This window comes from Eucalyptus grandis, chromosome 11 (assembly GCF_016545825.1).
Source record: "Eucalyptus grandis isolate ANBG69807.140 chromosome 11, ASM1654582v1, whole genome shotgun sequence".
Classification (NCBI taxonomy): Eukaryota; Viridiplantae; Streptophyta; class Magnoliopsida; order Myrtales; family Myrtaceae; genus Eucalyptus; species Eucalyptus grandis.
In genome coordinates, this window is record NC_052622.1 from 49,043,899 (window position 1) to 49,068,424 (window position 24,526).

Consider the following 24,526-nt stretch of genomic DNA (forward strand, 5'->3'; position numbering starts at 1 on the left):
CCTCTTTCCCCTTGACACCAAATTGACGCGCCCATGGAAAATATTTGAAATGTTGCAACGTCGTTTTTGCCCAATCTTAGGAACTAAGCTTTGCTCTTGCGGGCAGGAGTAGCTTTTGGACAAGACGTTGTCATCACTGGGGTTGCTGAATGCTAGCGATGGTACACGTCAATCTTGTAAAATGGAGTTCCACAAGATCGCAGTAGGACTTCGCTTCAACATTGCTCACGTATAAAGCAACGACAATTTCCTCGTGTCTTTGATTTGATTCCCTTCCGTTCCTTTGATTGATGTGTTGACATGGGCATAATGAGCTGAGTGCTTTACTGTAATCGCACAAAAAGTTCTTAAATTGCGCTCGTGAAGAGCACACCTCTCGATGAAATCAATTCTTACTGGATGCACCGAGCTCGTGTGCACTTGGCACATTCGAGCAATTAGATTCGGGATTTGATTGAGATCCACACGATCTGAAGGCTCTCATGCATTTCACTCGGGCAACACCAATCAATGTCTACAGTGTAAACCCACTGGCGACTCTGCAAAGCGAGCCTTTAGCCATTGTCAGTATACGGCGAGAAATGGCAAGTTTGAGCAAGCGAAGAAGCAATAAATGAAATCTAGAGGAATGTCAGATATGCTTGGGTGAACAAACCGGGCAAAAAATCGATTAAATGCTGGCAGATCGGACATTGGAGGGAAACCAAACAAAGTTACCTTTCTTCTGCAATCTTCCTGCCATCAAACTGACAATGATCTCCATCAGACCAGCTATCATCTATGCTGGGTTGCTTTCGTTCAAACAGTAATTGACCATTGAATGACCTACCATATCATCAGCTTGAATCCATAAATGAAACTGACAAACGACATTAAAGACGGGAGAAGGGAAGTGGGTAGTATTGAATGATGAACATCTCTGTACAAGGTAGGGGGAAGGATAGAAAGAGGAAGGTGCAAAATTTTCCAGTAGTCCTACGATGCCCCATTTGTACAAAGAAATTTTGAACCAGAATTGCCCAGCGGGCGACATCGATAGAACTATACATAAGCTAATCTTGTAACATTATCAGCAGCTCAATGCAGAATATTTCACTGGAAGTGGACGGTTGAACCCAACTTGAGACAACAAACTTCCCACCGCAGCCAAATCGCGGCAAAACACTCCTTGATATACTGATGCATCAGTAGATGTTTTTCCTTTGGCACGGCTTGAGTCGATCTCAACAGGGGCCGGATTTTCCAATGGTGTTGGGATGGCGATTGGGTTGGGTTTTGTCTCTGGTTTGGCCTCATGGCATTGTTTTGCTTGAATTGATGCCTGTTCTGCTTGCAGTGCAGCTGCAATCTTCTTTCTCTGTTTCTCCGCTTCTTCCTCTTCTGTGATTGTAGCCTTCACGCTAGCATAACCCTTCTGCAGCAGTCTATACAGCAACACAGCTGAGACCTTTGCGCGGTCCTTGACTGAATCCAGATTGAAATCATCAACAAACTCGCACCGGTCCAAGAAATCTATAGCCCTATCAGGCTTGTGTCTCAGAGAAAGTAACAAATATGCTCTCTCCAGTTCAGACCTCGAACAACCCCGCCTTAACCCAATCAAAGAATAGTAGTCTACGTTTCCAGTCTCACCCGAAGCTACCCTTCGCTTCAACTCTTGGATTTTTGTTGTAAGAAGACACAGCTTGCCCGGAATTTCAGCATAACGCACATTGTACTGTTTCCAAGCAGGGCCTGGGAGTTTCCTGTTGCGCAGGATTGTGTTGTATAGAAGTTTCAAGTGTTCCAGGTCATGCAGACAATCCGGTAAGCACCTTATCGTTTCTAGCAGGGAAGCTCTGGTGTCCAGGGCCTGAACACAAGTGTTGTCAAGTGCAAGTGTCCGATTACAATCAGCAATGGATTCTGCAATCCTTCCAGCCGAGCGGTAAGCAGAGGCACGGTACAGGTAGCACTGAGCTAGGAATCCCTGAGGAGCCCCATATTTTCCATCGATGATTTTGGTAAAGTGGCGTATGGCCTCAGAGTAGAGGCCAGCATCGAGAGCGGCAAGAGCAGCTGCACTGCGGCGAAGGAGGAATTTCACGCGGCTCAGGAGTTGGTTAATGGAGTCTAATGCCGATTCAGTCGGACGCGGGTTGGCCTTCTTTGCAGTGATCGTTTCACTAAAGCTGGGCAAATCAGGAAAAGAGAAGCTGTCGTCGGACCAGCACACGCTCTCGCGTCGGAATGCATCAGTAGCCAAGCGTTTTCCTGTTTGCAGAAGTACCAGGGAGTCCTCCATTAGGCCCAAATGGCAGCATGCTTTACCCAGAACCAAGTACCTGCACAAGATGAGGGTGTGAACAATAAGCCGCTAATGATGAAGCACACCATCATACAAGCAAAGTTAATCTATCTCCAAAGTCCAAACATTGATCGACCAGGACAATCGGATAAGCCGGCTCGAGAGTCAATTCCATTCAAACCTCTCTTCCTAAGTTAGCAAAAGCATTCCTTTGTCAAACTTGAAAGAACCTGGTCGCTAATTCGAACCAACTTACCACAATTATCAATTCCAACAAACAGAAAAAAAGTAAATTTTTACTACGAAGATAGTATATTTTCGTCAAAACGACAATCTCGGACAACCACTCCAGATACAGACGACCACAGTTTTGACGAAAACGAAACAAAACAAACAAGAACCAGTACCTCCATTGACCTTCCTTATCGCAACTTTTACTCAGCCCAGCCAAGACTTTCTTCTTCAAATCCGAGACGGAGAAGCACTTGAAACTCGGATCCCGGCTCGGCGAATCGGAGGAGCCCGAGAGGAGCTTGGCTTGCTCCTTGGACAGCTGCTGCGAGGAGCCATCGGACGCGACGGAACCGGAGTCGTCGCCCGCCATCTTGAGGCTGGGAATGTAGTCCTGCAGCATGTCGGCGACGTCCTTGAACCGCCTGAGGAAGAGCAGCGACCTCGCCTTGAGCTCGAGCGCGAGCTCGAAGCGCGGCGACAGGGCCAATGCCGAATCCAAGAGGCTTATCGCCGAAGCAACCTCGCTCCTCTCTCGAGTGGCGATGAGGTTTCTAGCATCTCGAATGCACTTGTCCACAATCTACAGACAAAAAACAGAACGAGAAGTAAAAGATCAAGCCCGCATTCATCGCGATTCTTCAACTAGCGAAATGCATGTTTCGGAATCGGCGCGAGGAAACGCGACTTTCCGGTGCTCGCGAACTCAGAGAAATCCTATCGACGCATCGCATGAATCGCCGCAAGCGAAAGCGCTGATGCCGAGAAGTGAGAACAGAGACGGAGGCGATCGATCCGTCGATTCGCCTCTTCTTACCTTGCGGTTGCTGAGCCACCAGGGCTTCCTCTCGCCGCCGCCGCCGCCGCCGCCGCCGCCGCCCAAGTAAGGAGGAGCCGCCACGAGCGCCGCTCTGCTGCTAGCTCCGCCCCTGCACGAGCCGTAGGAGGAGCGATCGGCCATGGGGGGGGAAGGAACGCCCGACTCCCTCCTCCTCCTCGCCGCCGATGGACACGCACTCTCTCTCTATCTCTCTCTCAAGAATCCATGCACAAGCACCCTCGTCTCCGCGCCGCTGGAGAGAATGAACAGAGCACTAATGAATGCGCGCTAGAAAGAGAGACGGAGCAGGCGATTTGAAACGAGAGCTGATTTTCCGAACATAAATGAGAGAGCGGAAATGGCGATGGCGATGGCGAGAGGAGAGAGAGAGAAAGTGACAGCTTCGGTCTCTCAGAGTCTCAAGGTCAGAGAAGAGAGAGAAATCTTTTTTGATCGATCCTGCAACTTCATAGCTGGCAACACACCATAGATTCTCTCTCTCTCTCTCTCTCTCTCTCTAGAAAGGATGCAGGGGGCAGGGGTTAGGGGCTTATTGTAAAGCGTGGGTGGCTCGAGTCCATAGTAATACGTGGAGGGAGGAGAGAAAAGGTGGTGGCGGTGGGGTGACCGGGAATAGCCGGTGGGAGACATTATTGACCGTACGTGACGCGACCGGCGGCTCGTCACGGGTTCTCCCTCTCGGCTTTGGAGAAAACAAGGGGATCGTTGGTTCGACCCACGGGGCACCAAATCTGGACACGAGACCGCGAAATTTCGCCTCCAAAGTCAAAAAGAGTGTGGGGGTGGTGTTGGTGGTTGTCCCTTGTAATTGCGAATCAACTCCCTTTTTTTAAGGGTCACTGAGATAAAGGTTAGACCAATCCCCATCTCGAAATTTATTTTATCTTTATTCTTTTACGACGGTAAAAATAAATATAACAAAATTTGAAACATTATTTAATTTAAATAACAGAGATTAGTTATATGTGAATCTCTATTTGTCGGTATTTGCATTGTTTGAGATTTAGTCCGGATGATTCTTACGTTATTTCTCTCGGATGCAATCTAATATATTAAAATTTAACTTCTCTTTTCATTTCGAATCTCTTCTCCTCCCGTTCTCACTCAGTCCTTTCATATCGTACTAAAGGGGTCATATGTCTTGATGCTTGCTTGAGGCAATGCGTTCTATCTATACAGCCTTTCGATTACATGGTTTCAATTCAGACGATTTAGGCTCTATCCTAACTTCTATAGCCGACCACCACATCTCAAACGAAAACCCCTTCTCTCTCTCTCTCTCCACATCATGCCGATCAGGAGAACCACATCGATGGCATCGCCAGACGACGATTGAACGTGAGGACAGACCAAGACATGGTCAAGAACCGGAATCGCGCCGCATTAGAGTGTCGCTCACGCTACGGCGTTCCTTGCAAAAATCCCCAAAAAAAAAAGGAAAGACAAGAGCCCAGCTGCTGCGGCTTCGTTTTCTTCCCTTTACGGTTCCGCTTTTCGAGCTCCTCCCCCCCAGCCGTCCCCCTCATTAAATGAAGTGCACATGAATTTGGCGCTGGCCCTCGTTACCAAAAGCGTCGTCGTAAGAAAGCCCTCGTTTTCGCGGGTCCCGCGGAGGCGAAACGGGGACGCGACGGGGCTGCCTTTCGTAATGGACAAGCGTCGCCTTACCACGGTCCCCCCACCTTATGCCGCTGACGTGGCATTCTCTCGTGGTCGGGCCCACGCCGGGGGGAGGGAGCGGGAGGACAACCTGTACGTACGTCCAAAGCTTAGCTCGGGATAGAACGGAAGGAAAAGTTAATTCGTTCGCGCTTTGCATCGTAACATTTTCGGCAAGACAGGAAACACGTTTGCTGTATTCGTTGTGCATGTGCCGGTATCGGATGCTATCCGGTACCGCATTAGGTTGCGTGATCGGTTCTGATTCTCTTAACCCCCGGGCCGAGGCTATCGTGACCATTGATGGCGAGGGGGGTCGCTCCGAGCACATGTCAATAAGAGTGTTTCGATGGTTTGTAGGCTCGAAACATGTGAGTTTCCCCGAATAATGGCGACCTACTTCGCAAGCAAAGGCTCCTGGGACACAAGTTTTGGCACTCGCACAGCTAAGAAGAGCGAAGGTTGTAGAAATGGAGGGTCCCCTTGTTTGTTCTTCCTTTTGACAATGAGGGCTCTCGTGCCCGATCATGATGCAGCACACAAGTTTAGAGGGTCCACTTTGTTCTTGTTACGGCCTCTTGGGAACAACCTCTTACAACACAACATGACTCTCTCTCTCTCTCTCTCTCTCTCTCGCAAAAGCACTGTTGTAGATTCCTGCATTCATGTGGGAGATGGAACTTTATTCACTTGATCTCCATCCTCACCACATATGAAGTTTTTGCTCCACTGAAATTATTCTTTCCTGCTTTAACTCTTCATCTTTTTGGCATGGAAAAAGGGGGGAAAACAGAAAAAGAAAAAACACTAAAGTGGGTTGTGAGAGATTCTTGTGTAGATGGCATCTTTGCAATCGTGTCCTTCAGCTTTTAAGTTGGGAATTTAGTCCGTCTCTCTCAAACATAAAAATCGATGCATTGCTCTAGAGCAGAAGATGAGTTATGGCGTACATATAATACGACGAGATCGTGAATATTGCATAGTTTGGCACTCATTCATACCGTTCCGACATACAGTGATGGGAAATTCGACTAGCTCGATGTACTTTGATGTGATTTGCTAAGCCAACGCCAATCTCATTGCTTTTTTCTCTTGTTGATGATAACAAAGGACCAAAGATAAGGAATGATATCATGAAGGCTCCGATACAATTGGGGCACTTTGAATTTATTATAGAAAAAAGATGAACAATTTTACAATAATTTGCAGGAATCTCTGGACTGCACAAAGACACATGACATGTCTGAGCCTCCTGGTATGTAGGAATGGACCATTTTCTTTTTTTCCACAGGCTCATCAGCATCATCATCTCCCACTTATCCAAAAGGACGAATAATACAGACCCTCTCATTGGTACACAGGAGTTGATACAAAGCCTATGATTGATGCTGTTCTACTTATTTCAACTCCTATTTTGTTCCCATGCCATAATTGTCAACAATAATTCGTATGGTTGGGCAGGCTACTTTGATGATTTTAGGAGCATCAATTATTTTTCTCAGGTAGAATGAGCATTCAATTAGAGTAGTCATTCGAACCTTTCGCTCCCCAGTTCTTCCAAAGAGGAGAGGTGTCATTATGATAATGGTTTCTTAATACATGCCAAATCTGCTCCAATTTGTGAATGCATTGCGTGCCTGTTTAGAAAGAGTGCAAAATAATCTTATGAGCTCATGATAAAAGTTTGAACTATATTATAAGACCGTTCATCATCAATGAACCGGAAAAGAATTTCTAACTCATATTGAAAAGAAAATAAGTATATAAGGTTGGATTTTTAACCGTTTCAAGAGTTTTTTCTTTTTTCAATTTGGGTACTGCTAAATGAAAAAATTATTCATGTTTATGCCTATTTCCGAGGTAAGGCATGAATAATCGTGTTGGATTAACTAACTATATTTTCTGGAGCGGAATAGAAAATATCAAACGATGGTTGCCGCTGACTTATACTCATTGATGAGCTGGTCACTTGAATTATCATAATGAAACTGGCTTAGTTGGTAGGAGACATCCTACATTCTAGCACCTAGATTCAAGCTGTAATTAGGGTTCAAATCATCTCATTATCACATACATGCCTATGCCTTAGGAAGTAATTGAAGGGCATAACCTATACAAGAGAATATATAGCAAGATTCGTACACTTCTTAATCACCTCCCTACCCCACGAATTTAATGATAAAATGAGAACTAAAATCTTATACAAGGCTCTTTGCCGGCATTCCCCCACATTCCATTCTTTTAGGGTTTCTCTTTCTTTTTTTATTTTTACAAATGATAGCCCTTTTGAATTTGCACTTAAGTTGCCAGGGTGGATCATAGGCTCATAGCACCAAATAAAAAATTTGGAATTGTCATCAGCATTGCATAATTGCTTTGCTAATATCTTGGCAGAATTAGGGATGATGCTCAACTTGGGATTTGAAATATTCTATTAAAAACTAAGTGATGCTCATCCCAAAGGGAGCATTTTGGGCTGTGAAATCCCAAAGATTCCCTATTCAAACGTCGCAGTTAACATGTAATAAAGAATTTTAAAAAATGATTTTTTTTTATTTTTTAAATCTTGTGGAGTTCCAAGGTTACAACCCAATCATGTGTCGCTTTATCCTATTCCCATTGGAGCACTCCATGAAAACCTCTACAACACTCAGAAAGACAGAGGAGCAGTTAGGCGCACGTGCCGTGGATGCCACGGCACGTGGGTTGCTGATAGGCTTTGAAAGCTAAGAGTACTAGGCTTTATGGGCTCCAAATGGTCCCCCTCCCCAAAAAGGATCCAGCTTGCTTGAGCTGGTTATGAATTGAAGGTTGGATTTGATGGGGGAGAACGTTGCCATTTTGATGCAACCATCGGTCTAATAGAAGAGTAGTACGCTAAATTTGGGTTGACCCAAGTTTAGAGGTTCAAATTTTTAGGGAAAAAATGAGATTCTCCAACTCGGTACAATAGTATAGATCATATGACTTGAGGTCGAACTTCTACAAACTCGCAGTAATATTTCATTTACTTATTTTGCTTTCAACTTATTTGTCGGATGTGTTTATGATCATAACACGATTGTTCTAATGTCCAATCTAAAAACTTTAAGTTAGTATTGAATGGAGATTGCATGTATATAAAAAGTATATAAATGGAGTGAATCCATCCTTGAAACAGCTTGTATGTAAAGAGTATATAAATGGAGGAGAACCCATACTCGAAAAAGGCATATCTTAGGTCTAATACCATATTAGAAAACCCAATAAAAAAACTTAAGATAACATATGAAGGGAAAAAGAGTATATAAATCTTATTGTCATGTGGCGATGCAATATATTTCAACAATGACCTAGATTTCACATGAAGTTGAGAGTGACCCATTTTCATTGAAAATTTATGTCGTCTAACATTGTAGGATTTCTACCAATGATGGATGGAATTGAAGGGTAATAACAGTTGAGGAGTACAAAGTGATTTTAATCAACTCTAATCATCTTTCATTCTTTTCACCTTTATTTCTCCCTTCGTAGTTAGGTGATTATGAACCTGAGCAGATCCTTCGAAAGCGCATGGGAGAAATAGGGGGAAAGAACCCCAAAGAGCTAGAATTCCCCGCTATCTTTCGTATTCCTTCCTACTCAAAAAGAAAAATAATGGGTGATAACTTGGGGTGTGAGGTATTCAAGCACTAATACGTTAAAATAAGGAATGAGCTTAGCTAGGCTCTTGGTTATAGGACAATCATAGGCAGCCCTTGTAAGTGGAAGAGCTCCGTGGTAGGAGGAAGCTGGCAAAAGTTATCATCAACTTGACATTTTGTTTTCTCATGATACTATGAGAGTTGCAACGAAAACAAGAAGATATGACATCACGAGAAAAGTAATCATATGGGAAAAACAAAAGTGCATTGTAGGAAAAAAAGAAGAAGAATTATCAGCCCATAAGACCTCTGAAAAATGTATAAAAAACCTCATTATGAAAGTATATTTAATTTATCTTCTTCTTCTTTTAAATGAGGCAATTAATGCGCTCGAAAACCAATATCACTACTTCTCTAGATGTGACTAAAGCTATTTTTCTCCCAAAATTTCCACTGAATACAAAAAAAATCGCGGGATAATTCCACCTCCATCAAAAGCTTTTTGTTTTTTCTTTTCCTCGCCTTTCTTTCTTATTGCAAGGAAATTCCGCGACGGGACAAAAAAAAATCTTAGCAAAATTCATAAAGTCAACTCTCGGATCGTGAATGACGGAGGGTCATGATTGAAAGAGGGAGGATCGCTGATGATCATTCCCACTCATGAAACCTATCAAGAGGTCGTGGAAATCGCTGGGCTCTTGAGGATCGGTTGATGGTCGATGAATGTGATCGCATAATTGCAAAAAAAAAAAAAAAAAATGAAGATAAAGAAGAAAAAGATGAAGCTTATCACATTATCACGTGAATATATCTAATGCGATGTTGACTTTTGCCGTGCAAAATCCAACGCAATCCTATAGTTTTCTTTGCTGTGAGCCTGACCCTTCATCATTTGATTTTTTTTTTCCTTTTTTGGATATTCGAATAAAATAAAATTATTATCACTAAACAATTTTAAATTGGTACCCCATGACATATTCACGGGCGGGAAATTAGTTTCTAGATATTTTCATGCCAATAGCTTTCGCGATTCAATGACAGTTTAGTATTTACCACATGATTTTATGTAAAACATGTGTTTGTTTTGATAAAAAGTAAAGATACAGATAAAATCAAAAGCAATGCTGTGGCAATGCTGTGGATATAAGAAAAAAAAACAAATTGTAATAAAGCGACAAACATTAAATGACTTTTTCGATGAGCTAGATGTATCATGGCGTCGATTTATAGTTTGTCACTTCATTTTGTAAATAAAATAAGTCGAGAGCTCGTCGCGGATGGCTTGATAGCTTGGCCCATTGTTCTAGAGCCCATTACTCTTTTCTCTTATTCGGCGAACAAGACGAGAATACCACCAATTCAATATGGGCCTAGCGATTATGGTTTCACCTTGAAAGTTGGTCTTAGGGCGAGAATTTTAGTAACTAATTTAGTGCTGGATATATCTTAAGAAAGTTTACAATCTAAACAGAACATGATTAAAGTAAATCCCGCCGTTAAGGCATGAAGTCGACTCGGGATTTCGATCTCTAGTGACACTTAATTGAGTTTGGTTGCTCGTGTTCAACTTGGTTAGGTGCTTGGCAATTCTGCCGTGTCTTTGACAAAAAATGGATCAAAATCTCTAGTCCTAACGATCATCTGTAACCGTTAACACTAGATTGCTCGGAAAATTACTGTAATTACGGGTAAATTTACGTCTACACATATATTGAAATTTACTTTACACTAGAGATCTGTTTGTGTGATCACTTTGATGCATTGGTTGGTTGGTAAAATTTTTGCTTATTGCTTATTGTGGGAGGACGCTGAAGAGGTCGAGGAGTTCCTAATCACTAACCGGTTGAAAAATTACTAGGCCTCTTGAAAAATTATTAACGAAATATCATTACTCATGCGAAAAAGTCACATGATCTAGAGATTCATTTAAGGCCGGGGTAAGTTTTAGAGGCTTAGAGATTCTGAAGCAACATCGATAAAGATATAGCACTAGAGCATCTTCATGGGTGCGATCAAGGCATACGATGCATGACTCGAATCGTGCATAAAATTAAGCTATACTCAAATGATAGGAAAATTACCCACTTTGTCCTAAACCTATTGCACAAATGCCAAATTATTCTTAAAATTTTCAATTGCGACTTGTTTGTAGTTTTAATATAATCTTTTTGATTACTTTTCTCGTGAAATTACTAACCAACGGTCCAGTCGTCACTAACCATCTTACTTAGTACATCACAATGCAATTCCCAGCGAAATTTACCCGGAAGGATTATATTGAAATTTCATTAAAAAGTTTACGGGTAGATTGACCAAATAAAAAAGTTCTTGACTAAATTGATATATGTACAATAAAATTATGAATGGTTTGTTGGACAATCTTCCCCTCATAATGGTTGCAACAGGGATTGCAATCGTTACTCTGAGTAAGTTATGTTATGGTTAGAAAATGGAATCTGTCGCATCCAAACCAAGTTCGATCATTTTGCCAACTGTTTAGGGTGAGCTTTCAGAGTAATTCATTCCACTTCGACGAAGCTAATGGGAATGGGACTACTAGGATCGTTGGGTCAACACATCTCTTACGTCCGAACCCCATCATGCATCACGTCATCATCTGGCACTGGCACGATGAATAGAAAATTGTGCGTGTCAAATTGTCAAAGCGAAACACCTAACCCGTTTCTCATTTTCTATCAACTCCAATAATTATTGATTTCTTACGTGTTTTACTTTAACTTCAGACCAACTATAGTGGGAAAATGACATAACGTTCATCTTTATATTTTGTAATTTCTGATCTTCAGGGCTCCAGAAATTATTGCTTATACTAATTTCATCAGATGAAACAACTTATTACTAGCTTGATATCTAGTTCAAATCACTGGACTTAAGCATTCTCTTAGGATCATTTGCGGGCTTATGTAATTACCAAGATTATACATGACAACATCGATCGTTGCTATGAGCACCCGGGACAGAATCTCATGCTTGAAAAGCTTAAGAGATGCTCGGATGTTGTGAGAAAAAGATCACATGTGAGGATAATAAGGTAATCAAACTACAAAAATAGATACATGCGTTGTCTATCATTTGTTGATGATGATGCTATTACGCATAATACACGGCTAATTGCTTTTCAATGATTTCCCACGTTGAAACAAGAAGTGAGGGGGGGCCTTCTTCACCTCCTCCACCTTCTTCTCCATGATGGCCTCCAAGCTTGGTCTCCAAGCCTTCCCTGAGACCTGCCTGCTCATCATCACCATGTCGTTACTGTTCTCCAACATGATCTCCCTGAACTCCTGCACGTGCCTCTCCTCCGAACGTGCCTCCTTCTCCTCCTTCAACGAAACAGCTCTACTCTCTGCCGCCGGCAATCTCCTCTCGCCGCTCGTGTGGTCTTTAGCATCAGCACACACCCTTGCTAGCACCGGCATGAAGGCCGCCTTCGGCTTCGAGTTGAAAGGACGCATCCGGAGGGCTGAGTTAGCCATCATGAGGAAGCGGCGCGATTCCTCGGCTGATAACGGGGGCAGCTTGTTGCCACTGCCGTTGTCGCGGTGGCTGCGCCTTTGTAGTTGTTTGTTCATCATGGGAAGCATGATATAGAGTTTCCTGGCCTCGATCTTCTTGTCAGCCGGTAGCGCGGTCAGTCGACGGGTCCCATCGACGGCGGAGCGGAACTCCACCACCACATGCTGCGGGTGGTCCAGCATCAGCTCAGCCACCGTCGGTGGGTCGTCAAACTCCCGGGTCGAGCCGTCATATAGGAGGACTATTGAAGTGGGTCTAGCTTGATGGCGGATTGATGCATAGTTGCCCATGAGAAATGGAAAGAAAAAGAAGAAACAAGAAGATTAGATTGTGAGTTTAGAAGAGAGAGCTGAGGTTTATAAGATTGATGGTGATGAATTATATGGAACATGTATAGGAGGTGCTTGTTGGTTGAACAGCTCCAATCGTGCAGAGGCAATAATATAGAATAATTGCGCGACCTCTGTTAATCAGCTTAATGATGACGACGAAATTAGGGTCGATTGGTTGAGTTGAACACTCTCTCCACTTAATATTCTAATCCCTTTGGAAATTGTCCTTTCCAATGCGGTTTTCAGGGGACTGGTTCGTGTGAGAATTCAAACGTCACGTCCGAGAATTCCACAATAACGAGACGTGTGACTTCGGATCGAACATTGAGGCAGCAAGTCCCTGCGTGCCCATTCAAGTCTGTAATTTAGAACCTATCAGTAATCATCTTATTTAGTCTATATTTATGTTATTTTGTTTTCCGAAACGGAAAATTGATACAACTAATTTCTTCTATATCCGGAATAGAAAAGTGATTGGAGACAGAAATAGAAAAAAAAAAAATTGAACAGAAATTATTTTTGGGAACGGAAAAATTATCAAACGCACACTTAGCAAATCGAACTGATTTTGATGTCTGAGCTAGCTTAAGAGACAAATTGGAGTCGACCAATCAAATATATATCACGGGCAAGAAGAACATGGATTGAAACATGAGCAAGACCTTCCCAAGTTCACATGCCAAATACCTTCGTTCTTAAACATCGGTTCGCGCTCGAGAGAAAGAAATTCATAGAATGGACAAGCTAACGGTCTCCGCCTTGCCACGGTTGGACAATGTCCCGAATCGTTGTTCGAAAGAGGGGTTTGATTATTTAAGTCGGTGGCATCTCGCGTAAACATGGGAGAACTGCAACGGTTAGTTATAGGATGGCGATGGGCTGATGGCCATCCATCCCAACTACCAATAACGACGGTGGCGCTAAGTACCGTATGGAGGATGCACTTGACGAGATTTGTACGGTTTGGAAGCCGTTGAACAATTCTAACAATAAGCGATCAGCGAAGGTCAGCTATGCATATAGGCCTCTTAGGGGAGAAAATATTCTGTGGTTTCTTTTTATTACATTAGGGTGAGTTTGATTCAATTTTATAAATGAGCCATTGTTGAAAAGCAAAATGCAAATGTTTTTGAACTAAAACCCTTTGAGGATATGCAAATTATATTTAGTATAAAAATCCTTTGTAAAGCTACTTTGGCTAATGTTTGGCAAAATCTTTTTGCAAAGGATTTGTGGGTAAAAATACTTCGTCGAGTCTGGCGAAGGACTAAGGCCGCCGACAAGCCGGATCTCGCGCTGAAGGTCATTGCCCAAGGTCATGCGAACCTTGGCGAGGGTTACGTAACCCTAGGCATCGTGACCCAAGCAAGTCAACCAGGGTCACATGACCTTAGGCCTCGTCACCTAGGGTAGCATGACCCCAAGCAGCCGTCATCAAGGTCATGTAACCTCAAGCAACGGTTGTGCTAGGTCGCGTGACCTAGCGTGACCGTTGCCTAGGGTCACATGACCCAAATGACCAATTGAGTTCAGGCAACCCTAGGCGACGAGACCTGTGGTCATATTGTGACATCTCAACAGCATCACATACTAAGCGCTAGCGAAAACTATATAATTTATTATATTGATATGACATAATTTATTCAATTATCGCACTGTAGTATTCCGATTGACCTAATTGGTTAGCATGTATAACATTGATATTTTATGATCCGGAATTGTTCTAACATACGATCTTCCCGTATCAATCCGGAAATGTATGCTATCACCCCATATCGTGTGATCGGTGGTACATCCATACTAACGATCCGAAAAATAGAAAGGAATGAGCAATACCCAGTAAATAAATAATAAGACCCTAACTAGACAATCCATTGTCGCCGAAGAAAGCAAGATAACATAGCCAAATAGCTCATACCTACAAAGGCAAAATCATCACAAGTATAACTAAATGAACACTAAGATGTCACTTGATTAATCACTTCTTGTCAAAAATAACAAGTGTGCATGCATGCCTTTTTGCTCCTAACCAGATCTAAGATGAGATGCAACAACATTAGGCGAACTCAAACGCCCAATGAAATTATATTATAGTGTGTATATCAAATCCACCCTCGATCGGTTTATCCACCAGAACACAAGCCGACCCAATCGAGTCACTTTTGGAATCCCACATCCGGACTTCCACGACATTGCTATCATAGGCATCTCACTTTGAGGCATGCCGCTATCACACAACTAAGATATCCTATGATTACACAACAGGGACATCTTACTCTGACGCATCCTAGTATCTCACAACCAAGGCATCCCTTATCACACATAGGGGTATCTCAACTCCGAGGCATCTCGATATCTTACGCAACCGAGGCATCCAAGATTATCCAACACGGGCATCCCACTCTCCGAGGCATCATTGGTATCTCGGTACCAATGGAAATCTCTTACTCATTCAACTCACACATTTCACACATCACACCTTTGAATTATATCACACAACAACATGCATATAATCTCAAGAGCATATGATCACTTCAAATAGCACTCAACATTCACACAAAATTTTGTTCAAGCCATACTCATTGCACACATTGACCACAATTAGGGTCTGCATGGTAAACTTCCCCAGCCCAAAAATTTCTATTCTTCTCTTCCCCAGAACAAAAAAAGAATAGAAACCCGTTTGATAACGGCAAGTTAATTTTTTGTTCCCGGGAACAAAATGTTAGCCCGGGAATGGTTTTGGAATAGAAATGAGAAGTAAAAAAGTTGATTATTGTTCCTGGAACAAGTTTAAGAAATAAGTGAATTTTTTTTTTTTTTATTCTTCTCTTGCTAACCGCCATTGACCGCCGTTGACCACCACCCGCCGTCGTGCTCGCCGCCGCCGGCCGACCGCCCGCCAGGTCGGCTGGTCCCGCGCCGCCGACCGCCGCCGCTCCGCCGCCACCCGCCGGCGCCGCCGCCGACGACCGCCGCCCTGGTCGCCGGAGGCCGATCGCCGCCGGCCACTGGCTGTCACTACCGGACGCCGCCGCCACCGCGCCGCCGCCGGGAGGCCGACCAACCGTCGCCACCGCCGGCCGCCGTCACCGACGGACGCCGCCGGTTGCCGACCGACCGCCGCCACCGCCGGCCGCCGGAGGCCGACCGATCGTCGCCACCGCCGGCCGCCGCCGCCGCGTCGGCCGCCGATCGCCAGCCCCTGTCACCGGACGCCGCGGTTGCCGACCGACCGCCGCCGCTGTCACGCCGGGACGACGCCGGGGGCGCCGCGCCAGAGGCCGACCAGACCGTTGCCGCGGCCACCGCCGGTTGCCGGAGGCCGACCGATCACCGCCGCTGCCGCACGCCGCCGCCCGGCCAAGCGCCGCCGCCGACTCCCGCCGCCGATCGGCGGCGCTCGGCGGCGGCGACGTGCGGCGGCGGCGGCGTCCGGTGGTGGCCACGGATACCGGAAAAAAATAAAACACAAATAAATATAAAAATAAACTGTTTTTTACCAAACGCATTTCTATTCTTTTTCTATTTCTAGAGTAAAAATTTTGTGTAGTTATCAAACGGGTTTTTTTACATAGAAATTGTTCCCCAGAATAGAAATAGAAAAGAACTATTTCTGAAAAAAAATTGTTCCCCAGCCAAGAAATGTTCTCATGCGCACCCTTAGTAACCATATTATGACCACACTTCGATTACGAAAGAGACATACTCATACACAAACTAGCTACTATTAAAAGACCATTAGACTTTGTATATGCCATAAAAATCACGTAGAAGAGGTATACCATCTATTGTTCAATCTCAGATCAAGACAGAATATAGGTTGACATGAGCAATTTTAATTATAGAAGCAGAAAGTGCATCAAATCTTGTCAAAAAAATTACAAAATTTTAATATGTTATAGAAGAGACTAGATTAGCATTTTCCATAAAGAAACATAAGCCTATTTCTCATTGTATAAGGAGCAGTAACATAGGGTGCGTTTGGTAACGTTTTTGTTCAAAAATTGTTCTAAGGAATTCTATTTCTGTTCCGGGGAACAATTTTTTAACAAAAGAACGTGTTTGATAACTGCACAAAATTTATGTTTCTGGAATAAAAAAAAAATAGAAACATGTATTGTAAACTTGTATAATTTTTTGTTTCTTTTAATATTTTAATATTTTTATTTTATTTTTCCTTTTTCTTTTTTTTTTCTCTTTAGCCGGTTGTCGGCCATAGCGATGGCCAGCGATCGGCAAGGCGACGTCCGGCAAGCTCACCGAAGCCTCACCAAGCCAAGGTGAGGCCCAACGAGCTCACCGGAGGCCAGCCTAGCCCTGGTGAGCCTCGCCGATGGCTTGGCGAGATCACCGCTAGCCAGGCGAGCCTCGTCAGGCCACCGGCAAGGCTCGACCTCACCCAGGCAACGCAAGGTCGACCTCGCCCTAGCCTAGCAAGGCCCGGCCTCGCACCAGTTGGAGAGGCCGAGCCTTACCAGGGGCCGGCGAAGCTTTGGCATGGTCGCCGGCCATGGCTGAGGCTGGCGACCAGCCAAAGAAAAAAGAGAAAAAAAATAAATAAGTTTTGTGTTTTTATTCTTTTGTTTCTTCAAAAAGTGTTCCTGGGAACAAGAAACAAGTTTTTCTAGTTTCTACTCTTGGGAACAAACGCGTTTCTATTCTTTTTTTGTTCCCCGGAACAAAAAAACGGAAATTATGTTCCGGGGAACAAAAAGAACACAAATAAACAGGCCCTTACTATATAGACCCCTAAATTCTAGGGGTGAGCATGGTCCGGGTGGGTGGTTCCCAACCTAGAATCGAGAACCGCCCGCTAAAGACCGGTTCCGAAAAATTGGAACCGAGATCCACCCATTTGTTGCATGAATCCACCCGGGAACCGGACCGGCGGTCCGGTTTTTAGCCCCACAGAAGAGTTCAAAGACATCATAGCTAGGTATTCACACTTTGGCAAGAATTAGCATTCCAATAAATCATATACGAAAGGAGACTGCAAAAGGTCATATGAAACCGAAAATTATGTGATGGATTACCTCAATCCACAACAGTCCTTGTTGTATGCCAATATAAGTTAATAGCAAGAAGCATGAGGTGAAAGAATCTAGAAAAGATTGCTTGCTCATCCAAAACATGACCCAAAAAAAAAAAAAAAAAAAGGACTGCAGGGAAGATTGCTTGCTCATCCACAACGTGATAGGATTGCAGAACTCTCAAAGCTGCAGTGTAATCTTGTAATTCACTATAAACTATAACACCATTAGCAATTGAAAAGAGCCACACATCCATACACACCTTCAGCACAAGACAAAATGAAATCTTGCATCGAATATTTGAGCTGTAAATCACTGTGGAACTACTTCCTATCTAAAAGCATCAAATTGGCATACCTTGCCATCATATTCCTTCTAGAGAGAACCTCTAGTGCAATGTATGCTAGAGTTCCAACTGTCGATTTGGGTCTTGTATTCTGGAGTTCCAACTGTTTGATGGCATTGGTCGTCGCGACTGTAGGGGATGCGACGGCGTCACGGGTCACTGCTGGGTGGAGCAGAGGCTGTGGCGGCGCCGCGAGGGGGCGCAAGCAGCGCAGAGGAGCAGCCGCGTGCGGCGGGACGCCGAAATGGCCAGGATCGCGCGGAGGGGCGGCGGAGCAGCAACTGAGGTGCAACGACCGGTTCGGGATCTACTGGCATTGATCGTCGCGGCTGTAGGGGCTGCAACGACGTCGTGGGTCACTACTGGGCGGATTAGAGGCTGTGGCGGCCGGCACGAGGGGGTGGACAGCAGTGGCGGCGGTGTCAACGCTCGAGAAGGAATCGAGGAAGAGACAGAGAAGAGAGACAAAGAAGAGAGACAGTCACAAAACCGAAGAAGTCGAAGACAGAGGAGAGAAGTCACGCTCGGTTAGGGTTTGTTTTGTTTTAGTAATATTTTAATATTAAAAATTAATCGTTCGGTCCGGGGCGAGCGGGCGGGCGGGTGGATCCGCCCATGGAACCGGGAACCGGACTAGCACCCACCGGTTCCCATAAATTGGAACCGGGAATCGGACCGATTCCCTCAAGAACCGCCGGTTCCGGGCGGTTCCGGTCTGGTTCCAGGCAATCCAGGCGGTTCCTGGGTATTTTGCACACCCCTAGTAAATTTCGTAATAACATTCTAACTTACCCACCTATTGAAGAAAATTCATTTCAATATTTGAATCTCGACCGTTTGTTCTCAAATTTTGATATGTTGTTCCTAAAAATGTATCCTACAACTTGGGTTTAAAGTCCAACTACATCTAAAAGAATACTGAAAATTCATAGAACAACCTAAGGTTTTGTTAGTTTTTCCAAGTCAGTTTGCTATTTTAAGGAAAAGGATATTCACACCAGTTAATTCCCATAAGAAAACTCCAGTAACTAGTACGTTGAAGCTTAAAATCATTGGTGTACTCTTAAGAAAATTAGTTATTTCCATCGACTACAAATTTAAACCCAAAAGTGACGTATAGGCTAGTAATTACTGCCCATATCTCTACTGGACAGAGCATCTTGAGCTCTTGTCTCCATCTATGGCTACCACAGGTTGTTTAATGGGCCTACAACTCCTTTTAGAACCTCAACACCGCACCCACAGAGCCCAAAAATGATCTCAACAACTTGTAGACTTCATGCAACTAACCTAGTGTCCAACCCGAGTCTCTACCATCTCGAACAACACAGCCCCCACACGCATGGTTTTTCATTCATTTGAGCCCCCGACCATCACATGCAAAGATCAATGACTCCATTTGAGCACTCATCTAGCCTATTCCGGCCCAAAATAGAAGCATCAAGACTCAATTATCCACTAGCTAGCATGCTCCACACGTTTCCTTGACAAACAACAGATAACTTTGAGTTTAGGATCTCATCATTTTCTTACATGTGGTTCAGCTTTGCTGGCGGCTCACTGCTCTTCGTGGATCCACTTTTGAGCTCGCACAAGAAGAAGAAGCTGAAGGCATGGAGCTCTAGTTCTACTCACGTCGTGGAAGAAGGGAAAAAAAAAAACTGAGAGAATAGAGAGAGAGATGGGTCAGCTCTTGGGGAAGGGAGGGGCATATGTTCTGAGGGAGTTTAAATATGAGTGTAAAATCTAGTTTTAAATTCCAAGAAGAGATATTATTTAGAAGAAATGATGATATCTCCTCTGAAGGCTTCGGATTGAGAGAAACCGAGATAGAAGATGAAGGTTGCGGCTCCATGCATGCATTCTTCTTCATGGTTGACACTTGGCGCTCGAGGAGAGTTAGAATTAAGTTCTAATCCATGTTGCTAGTTAATCAATTTGTTTCTAACGTTATTCGCTTAATTTCGTTCCAAACCCACAAATTTTTCGGTCCATTGCTAACTATATGGATATATGAGTTCGTATGAATCGAACTAATGCATTTACATCTCGACGCTAATCTACCATCATAAATAAGGAATAATCTTGAGGAAAAATATGAAAGTTAGTGTTCAATAACAAAATTACAATCACTTATTGATTTTAATAAAATCATAATTAAATCTCTCAAAAGGTTAATTTGAAGTGCTCAGGCCCAAATACCTGTCTCTGGCCCACCAAGCTCATTCCACAGCATTTCATGGCCCACTAGGCCTAATTTACAATATTAACAAATCCGACTCTTGGCCCGTTCTAGACCAGCCCAAGTCCATAGCTCATCTTTTGGCCTATCGAGCCCGTGCAACCCACTAACTCCTTAAGCCCAGAATTTTCTCATGGCCCAATTGGGCTTGTCATATGGCCCGCTTAAAACTAATCCAAGCCCATAACGGTTTAATTATACTTACAGGATCGAAAAATTCAGGATGTCACACACGTAACCCAAGCGACAGCTGCTTGGGTTGCAATGCCTAAAGTCGCACAACCTAAGTGGCCGTCATGCGACCTTGCTGGCTCGATCTAGCCTTGTCGACCCTCATCTGCCACCCTCGCTCAAAGAAGATGAACAGTAATGAGGGGAGAAAACTAAAGAATTAAAGAATTGGTGAAAGTAATTTTAGAAGAAAAAACTAATTTAGTATTGAGCTTTCAGCTTTCCCAATACCAATATTTTTGGTCCATTTGGGAAAACTTACCAAACAACCTAGCATTACCAAACTTACCAAACAACCTACCAAACAACCTAGCCATTTGGGAAAACTAAACCAAATGCACACTAAAACTAATTTGCACTATTAGACCAAAAAATCCTCATTTGCAGTGGTTCTCGTGATCGCAAGTCTCCAAATGCAGAGAGTCCGAATTATTATCAGATCCTATGACTGCATAAGATGAACTCTGCACGATCATCGTTGTTTATCCAAGCTAGGCGCGTAACCAAACTCTCCCACATATTAACCACCTAAATGTGATCGTTGAAGCCAATTTTCGGAAGGGATACAGGTCAGATTTGGTACCTGATATACGACTCGTCTGGACCCCATGGCCAAGTCAAATTCAGGTAACGAGAAATGAACCTGCATTGAATCCCCAATCACGGCCATTTAATCCACAAGGCATTGGCGCCACACATATACAAGGCATGGAAAGAACTTGAAACAAGTTTTAAGTCTTCTGTGTTGAGACCGTACATTGGATTTCATACCTATCCAACAAATCATCATGCCTTCATCGACCTTGATGCAATTTAAAAAAAAAAACAGCAGTAGTGTACATTCTGCCCATTGTTCTAAATGAACCAGCAAAGCTTCGCCAGTTAATCGACACGAAGGGCAATGGAGATAAATGAACCCTACAACTTCCATCCAAAGCTAATTGCAGTTCATTCAGTTAACAAAAGCTACCAGAAAGTAGAGTCTGTTTCTGCATTGAGACATATCATGATTGAAAAGGTTGATTCCCTATTTTCCGGCTTCCCTATATGAATTCTAGGATTTGATGGCAAACCTATAAGGAAGCTAGAGAATCACAGAATGAGTAGCCAGAGAACCAACGTAAATTCACCTTCCAGACATATCCATGACAAGGTACATCCAGCTTAAAACTGACTTAAGAGTATAACAGGGATGAATATATTTATGTCATAGTGTGATCAAACTGGGGTTGTTTGAGAACAAGAGCGCCTCGTCCAAACTATCCTCTACTTGATGTATTGAGAAACCCACTTGAAACCATCTCCATACCCCATTTTGCGGACAATGCTGCACATGAATACTTCCAGTGGGCGAACATTTGAGTCCACAAGGTTTACCTTTCCCTTGCCAGTAGTGAAGTTGGTCAGGCCAAGGTGATATCGCAGCTCATCCTCCGAGGCAGCATAAGGTATGTCTATCTTATTTCCCAATACGAGAAATGGGACATTGGCTAGGGCTTCATCAGAAAGAAGCGCATCTAATTCCTTCTTAGACTCTGCAAACCTCTCCTTGTCATAGGCATCCACAAGGTAAACCACAGCATCCACCTGCATAATGCATAAATTAATCACATAACAAAAGCACTGGGATTGTCATGTAAGGAGAAAAATAAAAGTACACAGGTTTTTGCCAGATGGAAAAGTACACACAAGTTGAACATGTCAAAGAAACAAGAAAATGATTGTAAGATCAAGAAGACCTTTTGTCTGTTTATTCTGCAGAAAGTCAGACAAACTTCATCATCCCTCCACCAATTTCAAGATTCCAAATCCATCCGTAGCATAGAACAAAGAACATTGTTACCCCATGTACTTGAGCAGTGAAAAACCCAAACCCATGCAAGAGCACATTTTATATGCTATTGTCTTGCCGCTCAAGTAATATTCCTAAGTGCGATGTCATTTGTCCAAATTCCCTGACACAGCAACAATGCCCAGTGACAAAACCTACTCCAATGAGAGTTTAATGACTCGATCATTTCTTACAATGAGGAAGCCCACCTTAATAGATAAAGCACCATCAACGAGAGTTTAATGAATCAATCATTTTCTTACAATTAGGAAGTCGACCTCAATAGATAAACCCCTATCCAATAAAGTACCTCTCTAACCATATGGACCCAGTAAGATGCCAGCCAAAACCAACACATTATTGGCGGTTGAATGTCTAAGGAAGCAAACCCATGTTGTGCACCTAATTCACAAATGAATGCCCGTTCCATAACCGCTAAATAGTTAACTGGTCAAAAGGAGACAATTTCGGGTTAATGCCTTGCATGATTACACCATCTCACTCAAGAGAAAAGGAGTTTTTGTCTTCTGACTTAATAACTTCTGGTCGCTACATTTGGTAAGTCATTCCTCATCCAAATGAGCTTTATGCACCCATTATTTCCCGGCACCAGATATTGTCCACTCACCATCACCTAATCTTGCATGCTTATAATTGGTTCCCAGTCTGCACAACAGTAATTGCCTTCTGTCTGGTGAAAGAGAGAAGATGTTCCCAGGACTACCAGGATACAGATATTATCCACCATAAGGTCTAGGGCTGCGGACAACAAAAGAAGGGGGTGCTCATCTTCAATGAAGACCAGTGTGTCTACTTTAGAAAGTTACAAAAGGCATCATCAAACACACGTCAAAGGGATTTCACAGTAGCAATCCACGGAGACACAAGTCATGCAAAAGTTAAACAAGGACAAAATTCATGATAGGATATGCAATGCCAAGCAGAAACAACCATTCAAAGGCACTTCATGTTCTTGCATTGAGAGCATCATCCAAGAAATATTCAGAAGAAAACTACGCAAATAGTAGTAATATCACCCACAATAACCACGTCAATGATATTTCCATTTCACATCCAAAGGCAGTGGCCACGGACAACACGAAATTGCAGGTTGTTCGGGCCAGGCTTATGATAGCAAATACAAGTAAACATCAGTTGATGAATGTATCGCAGCAATAAAAGGTGAGCCCAACAGGGAAAAGAAGTGCAAAACGAACTCTCAACTCGCATCCAGGGTGTACCTTGGCATAATAGTCTTTCCACACTCTGCGAGCAATCTGATGGCCTCCCAGATCAAAAGCTTTGAACTTGATTTTCCCGATGCTCAGCTCTTCCGACGTCGGGTACTGGGTGGGCTGGTGCTGAACCAATCTCTAGAATTCCAACAACAATCAAAAAAAGCAACCCCCAATCAATAACCGAGGCGAAAAACCCAAAAACCCTGGTCATCGATTCCCACCCCCAGCACACCCTAGAGTCACTCGCCTAAAAATGATCCTATTCTGCTTATTTCAGAAATCATAACGATCATCATTACGAATCTACAAGTCGACAAAAAAGGCAGAACGGGAGGCGATTGAGTTGCAAGGGAATTGGGGAAGCGGGAAGGGAACCTCATCTTTGAGCATGTGGAGCAGCGTGGTCTTCCCGGCATTATCGAGCCCTAGGAACAATATCTTGGCCTCCTTCTGCCAAAGACCGAGCGAGGCCAGGACGCCATAGAACCAATCCACCAGAAACATGGCCCCGACGCTCGCACGGTTCTTTTCTCCAAGGGAGGAGAGAGAGAGAGAGAAGAGAGAGAAGCGAACCAGATCGTCTACCTCGAAGCAGACGCCGATGGGATTCACGCCGCCAGTTCGGCGACGGAATTTAATAGATACCAAAATTGTAACGAATTAAGAATAAATAAAAATAATAAATTGCAGTGAAAATTAGGACCCTATGAGCAGTGACGGTGACCATGCATTTCCTTCGGGCAGAGAGAGCGAGAGAGAGAGAAGAATAATTTTGGGAATATGGAGGAATTTCCCCGTCGTTGGATCTGGTCGTTCTAGTGGGCCCATAGTGGGCCGATGGGCCTGGAGTGTCAATTGGGCTTTGACTCTTGTTGACGTTTCCCTTTCGGCCCATCACGGTTCTGATCTCGGAGGAGTATAAGCGATGGCTGATGATGATTTATCCCTTGAAGAATGCTATGTACAGGTAATGACTAATGAGAATGGATTCCGAGTTCGATTGCACATCTCTCAATAGGCTAATTCGTTTCAAGGAGTTACAGACTCTTCCTGGTTCAACGATAAGGGAGACTCAGTAATTTAATTTCTTCCGCG

General features: G+C 43.7%; 3 protein-coding genes across 4 annotated transcripts; all 3 read right to left on the bottom strand.

Annotated features, from left to right (window-relative positions):
* Positions 1-809: 809 nt before the first annotated feature.
* LOC104426813 lies at positions 810-3,886 on the bottom strand. Of its 2 annotated transcripts, XM_039304971.1 has the most exons (4): positions 3,679-3,886; positions 3,336-3,591; positions 2,695-3,101; positions 810-2,324 (listed from the first exon to the last, which is right to left on the bottom strand). In XM_039304971.1, the coding sequence occupies exons 2-4, from the start codon at positions 3,477-3,479 to the stop codon at positions 1,070-1,072; spliced, it is 1,806 nt and encodes a 601-aa protein (XP_039160905.1). In that variant the 5' UTR covers positions 3,480-3,591; positions 3,679-3,886; the 3' UTR covers positions 810-1,069. The 2 variants fall into 2 exon arrangements, with proteins under 2 accessions (XP_039160905.1, XP_010038279.2); XM_010039977.3 differs by having other exon boundaries at positions 3,336-3,886.
* Positions 3,887-11,538: 7,652 nt separating this feature from the next.
* LOC104426815 lies at positions 11,539-12,686 on the bottom strand. The gene has a single exon (XM_010039978.3). The coding sequence runs from the start codon at positions 12,466-12,468 to the stop codon at positions 11,770-11,772; it is 699 nt and encodes a 232-aa protein (XP_010038280.2). The 5' UTR covers positions 12,469-12,686; the 3' UTR covers positions 11,539-11,769.
* Positions 12,687-21,270: 8,584 nt separating this feature from the next.
* Positions 21,271-24,182, bottom strand: LOC104426816 (GTP-binding protein SAR1A). The gene is made up of 3 exons (XM_010039979.3): positions 23,807-24,182; positions 23,435-23,566; positions 21,271-21,949 (listed from the first exon to the last, which is right to left on the bottom strand). The coding sequence occupies exons 1-3, from the start codon at positions 23,933-23,935 to the stop codon at positions 21,629-21,631; spliced, it is 582 nt and encodes a 193-aa protein (XP_010038281.1). The 5' UTR covers positions 23,936-24,182; the 3' UTR covers positions 21,271-21,628.
* Positions 24,183-24,526: the final 344 nt, after the last annotated feature.

Coding starts and splice junctions, on each gene's coding strand:
- LOC104426813 (XM_039304971.1), bottom strand. CDS start 3,479: ATGGCCGATCGCTCCTCCTACGGCTCGTGCAGGGGCGGAGCTAGCAGC. Junction 3,102..3,335: donor GGTGGCTCAGCAACCGCAAG/GTAAGAAGAGGC, acceptor TTTTGTCTGTAG/ATTGTGGACAAGTGCATTCG. Junction 2,325..2,694: donor GATAAGGAAGGTCAATGGAG/GTACTGGTTCTT, acceptor CATCTTGTGCAG/GTACTTGGTTCTGGGTAAAG.
- LOC104426815 (XM_010039978.3), bottom strand. CDS start 12,468: ATGGGCAACTATGCATCAATCCGCCATCAAGCTAGACCCACTTCAATA.
- LOC104426816 (XM_010039979.3), bottom strand. CDS start 23,935: ATGTTTCTGGTGGATTGGTTCTATGGCGTCCTGGCCTCGCTCGGTCTT. Junction 23,567..23,806: donor TCCACATGCTCAAAGATGAG/GTTCCCTTCCCG, acceptor TTGGAATTCTAG/AGATTGGTTCAGCACCAGCC. Junction 21,950..23,434: donor GGAAAGACTATTATGCCAAG/GTACACCCTGGA, acceptor TGCATTATGCAG/GTGGATGCTGTGGTTTACCT.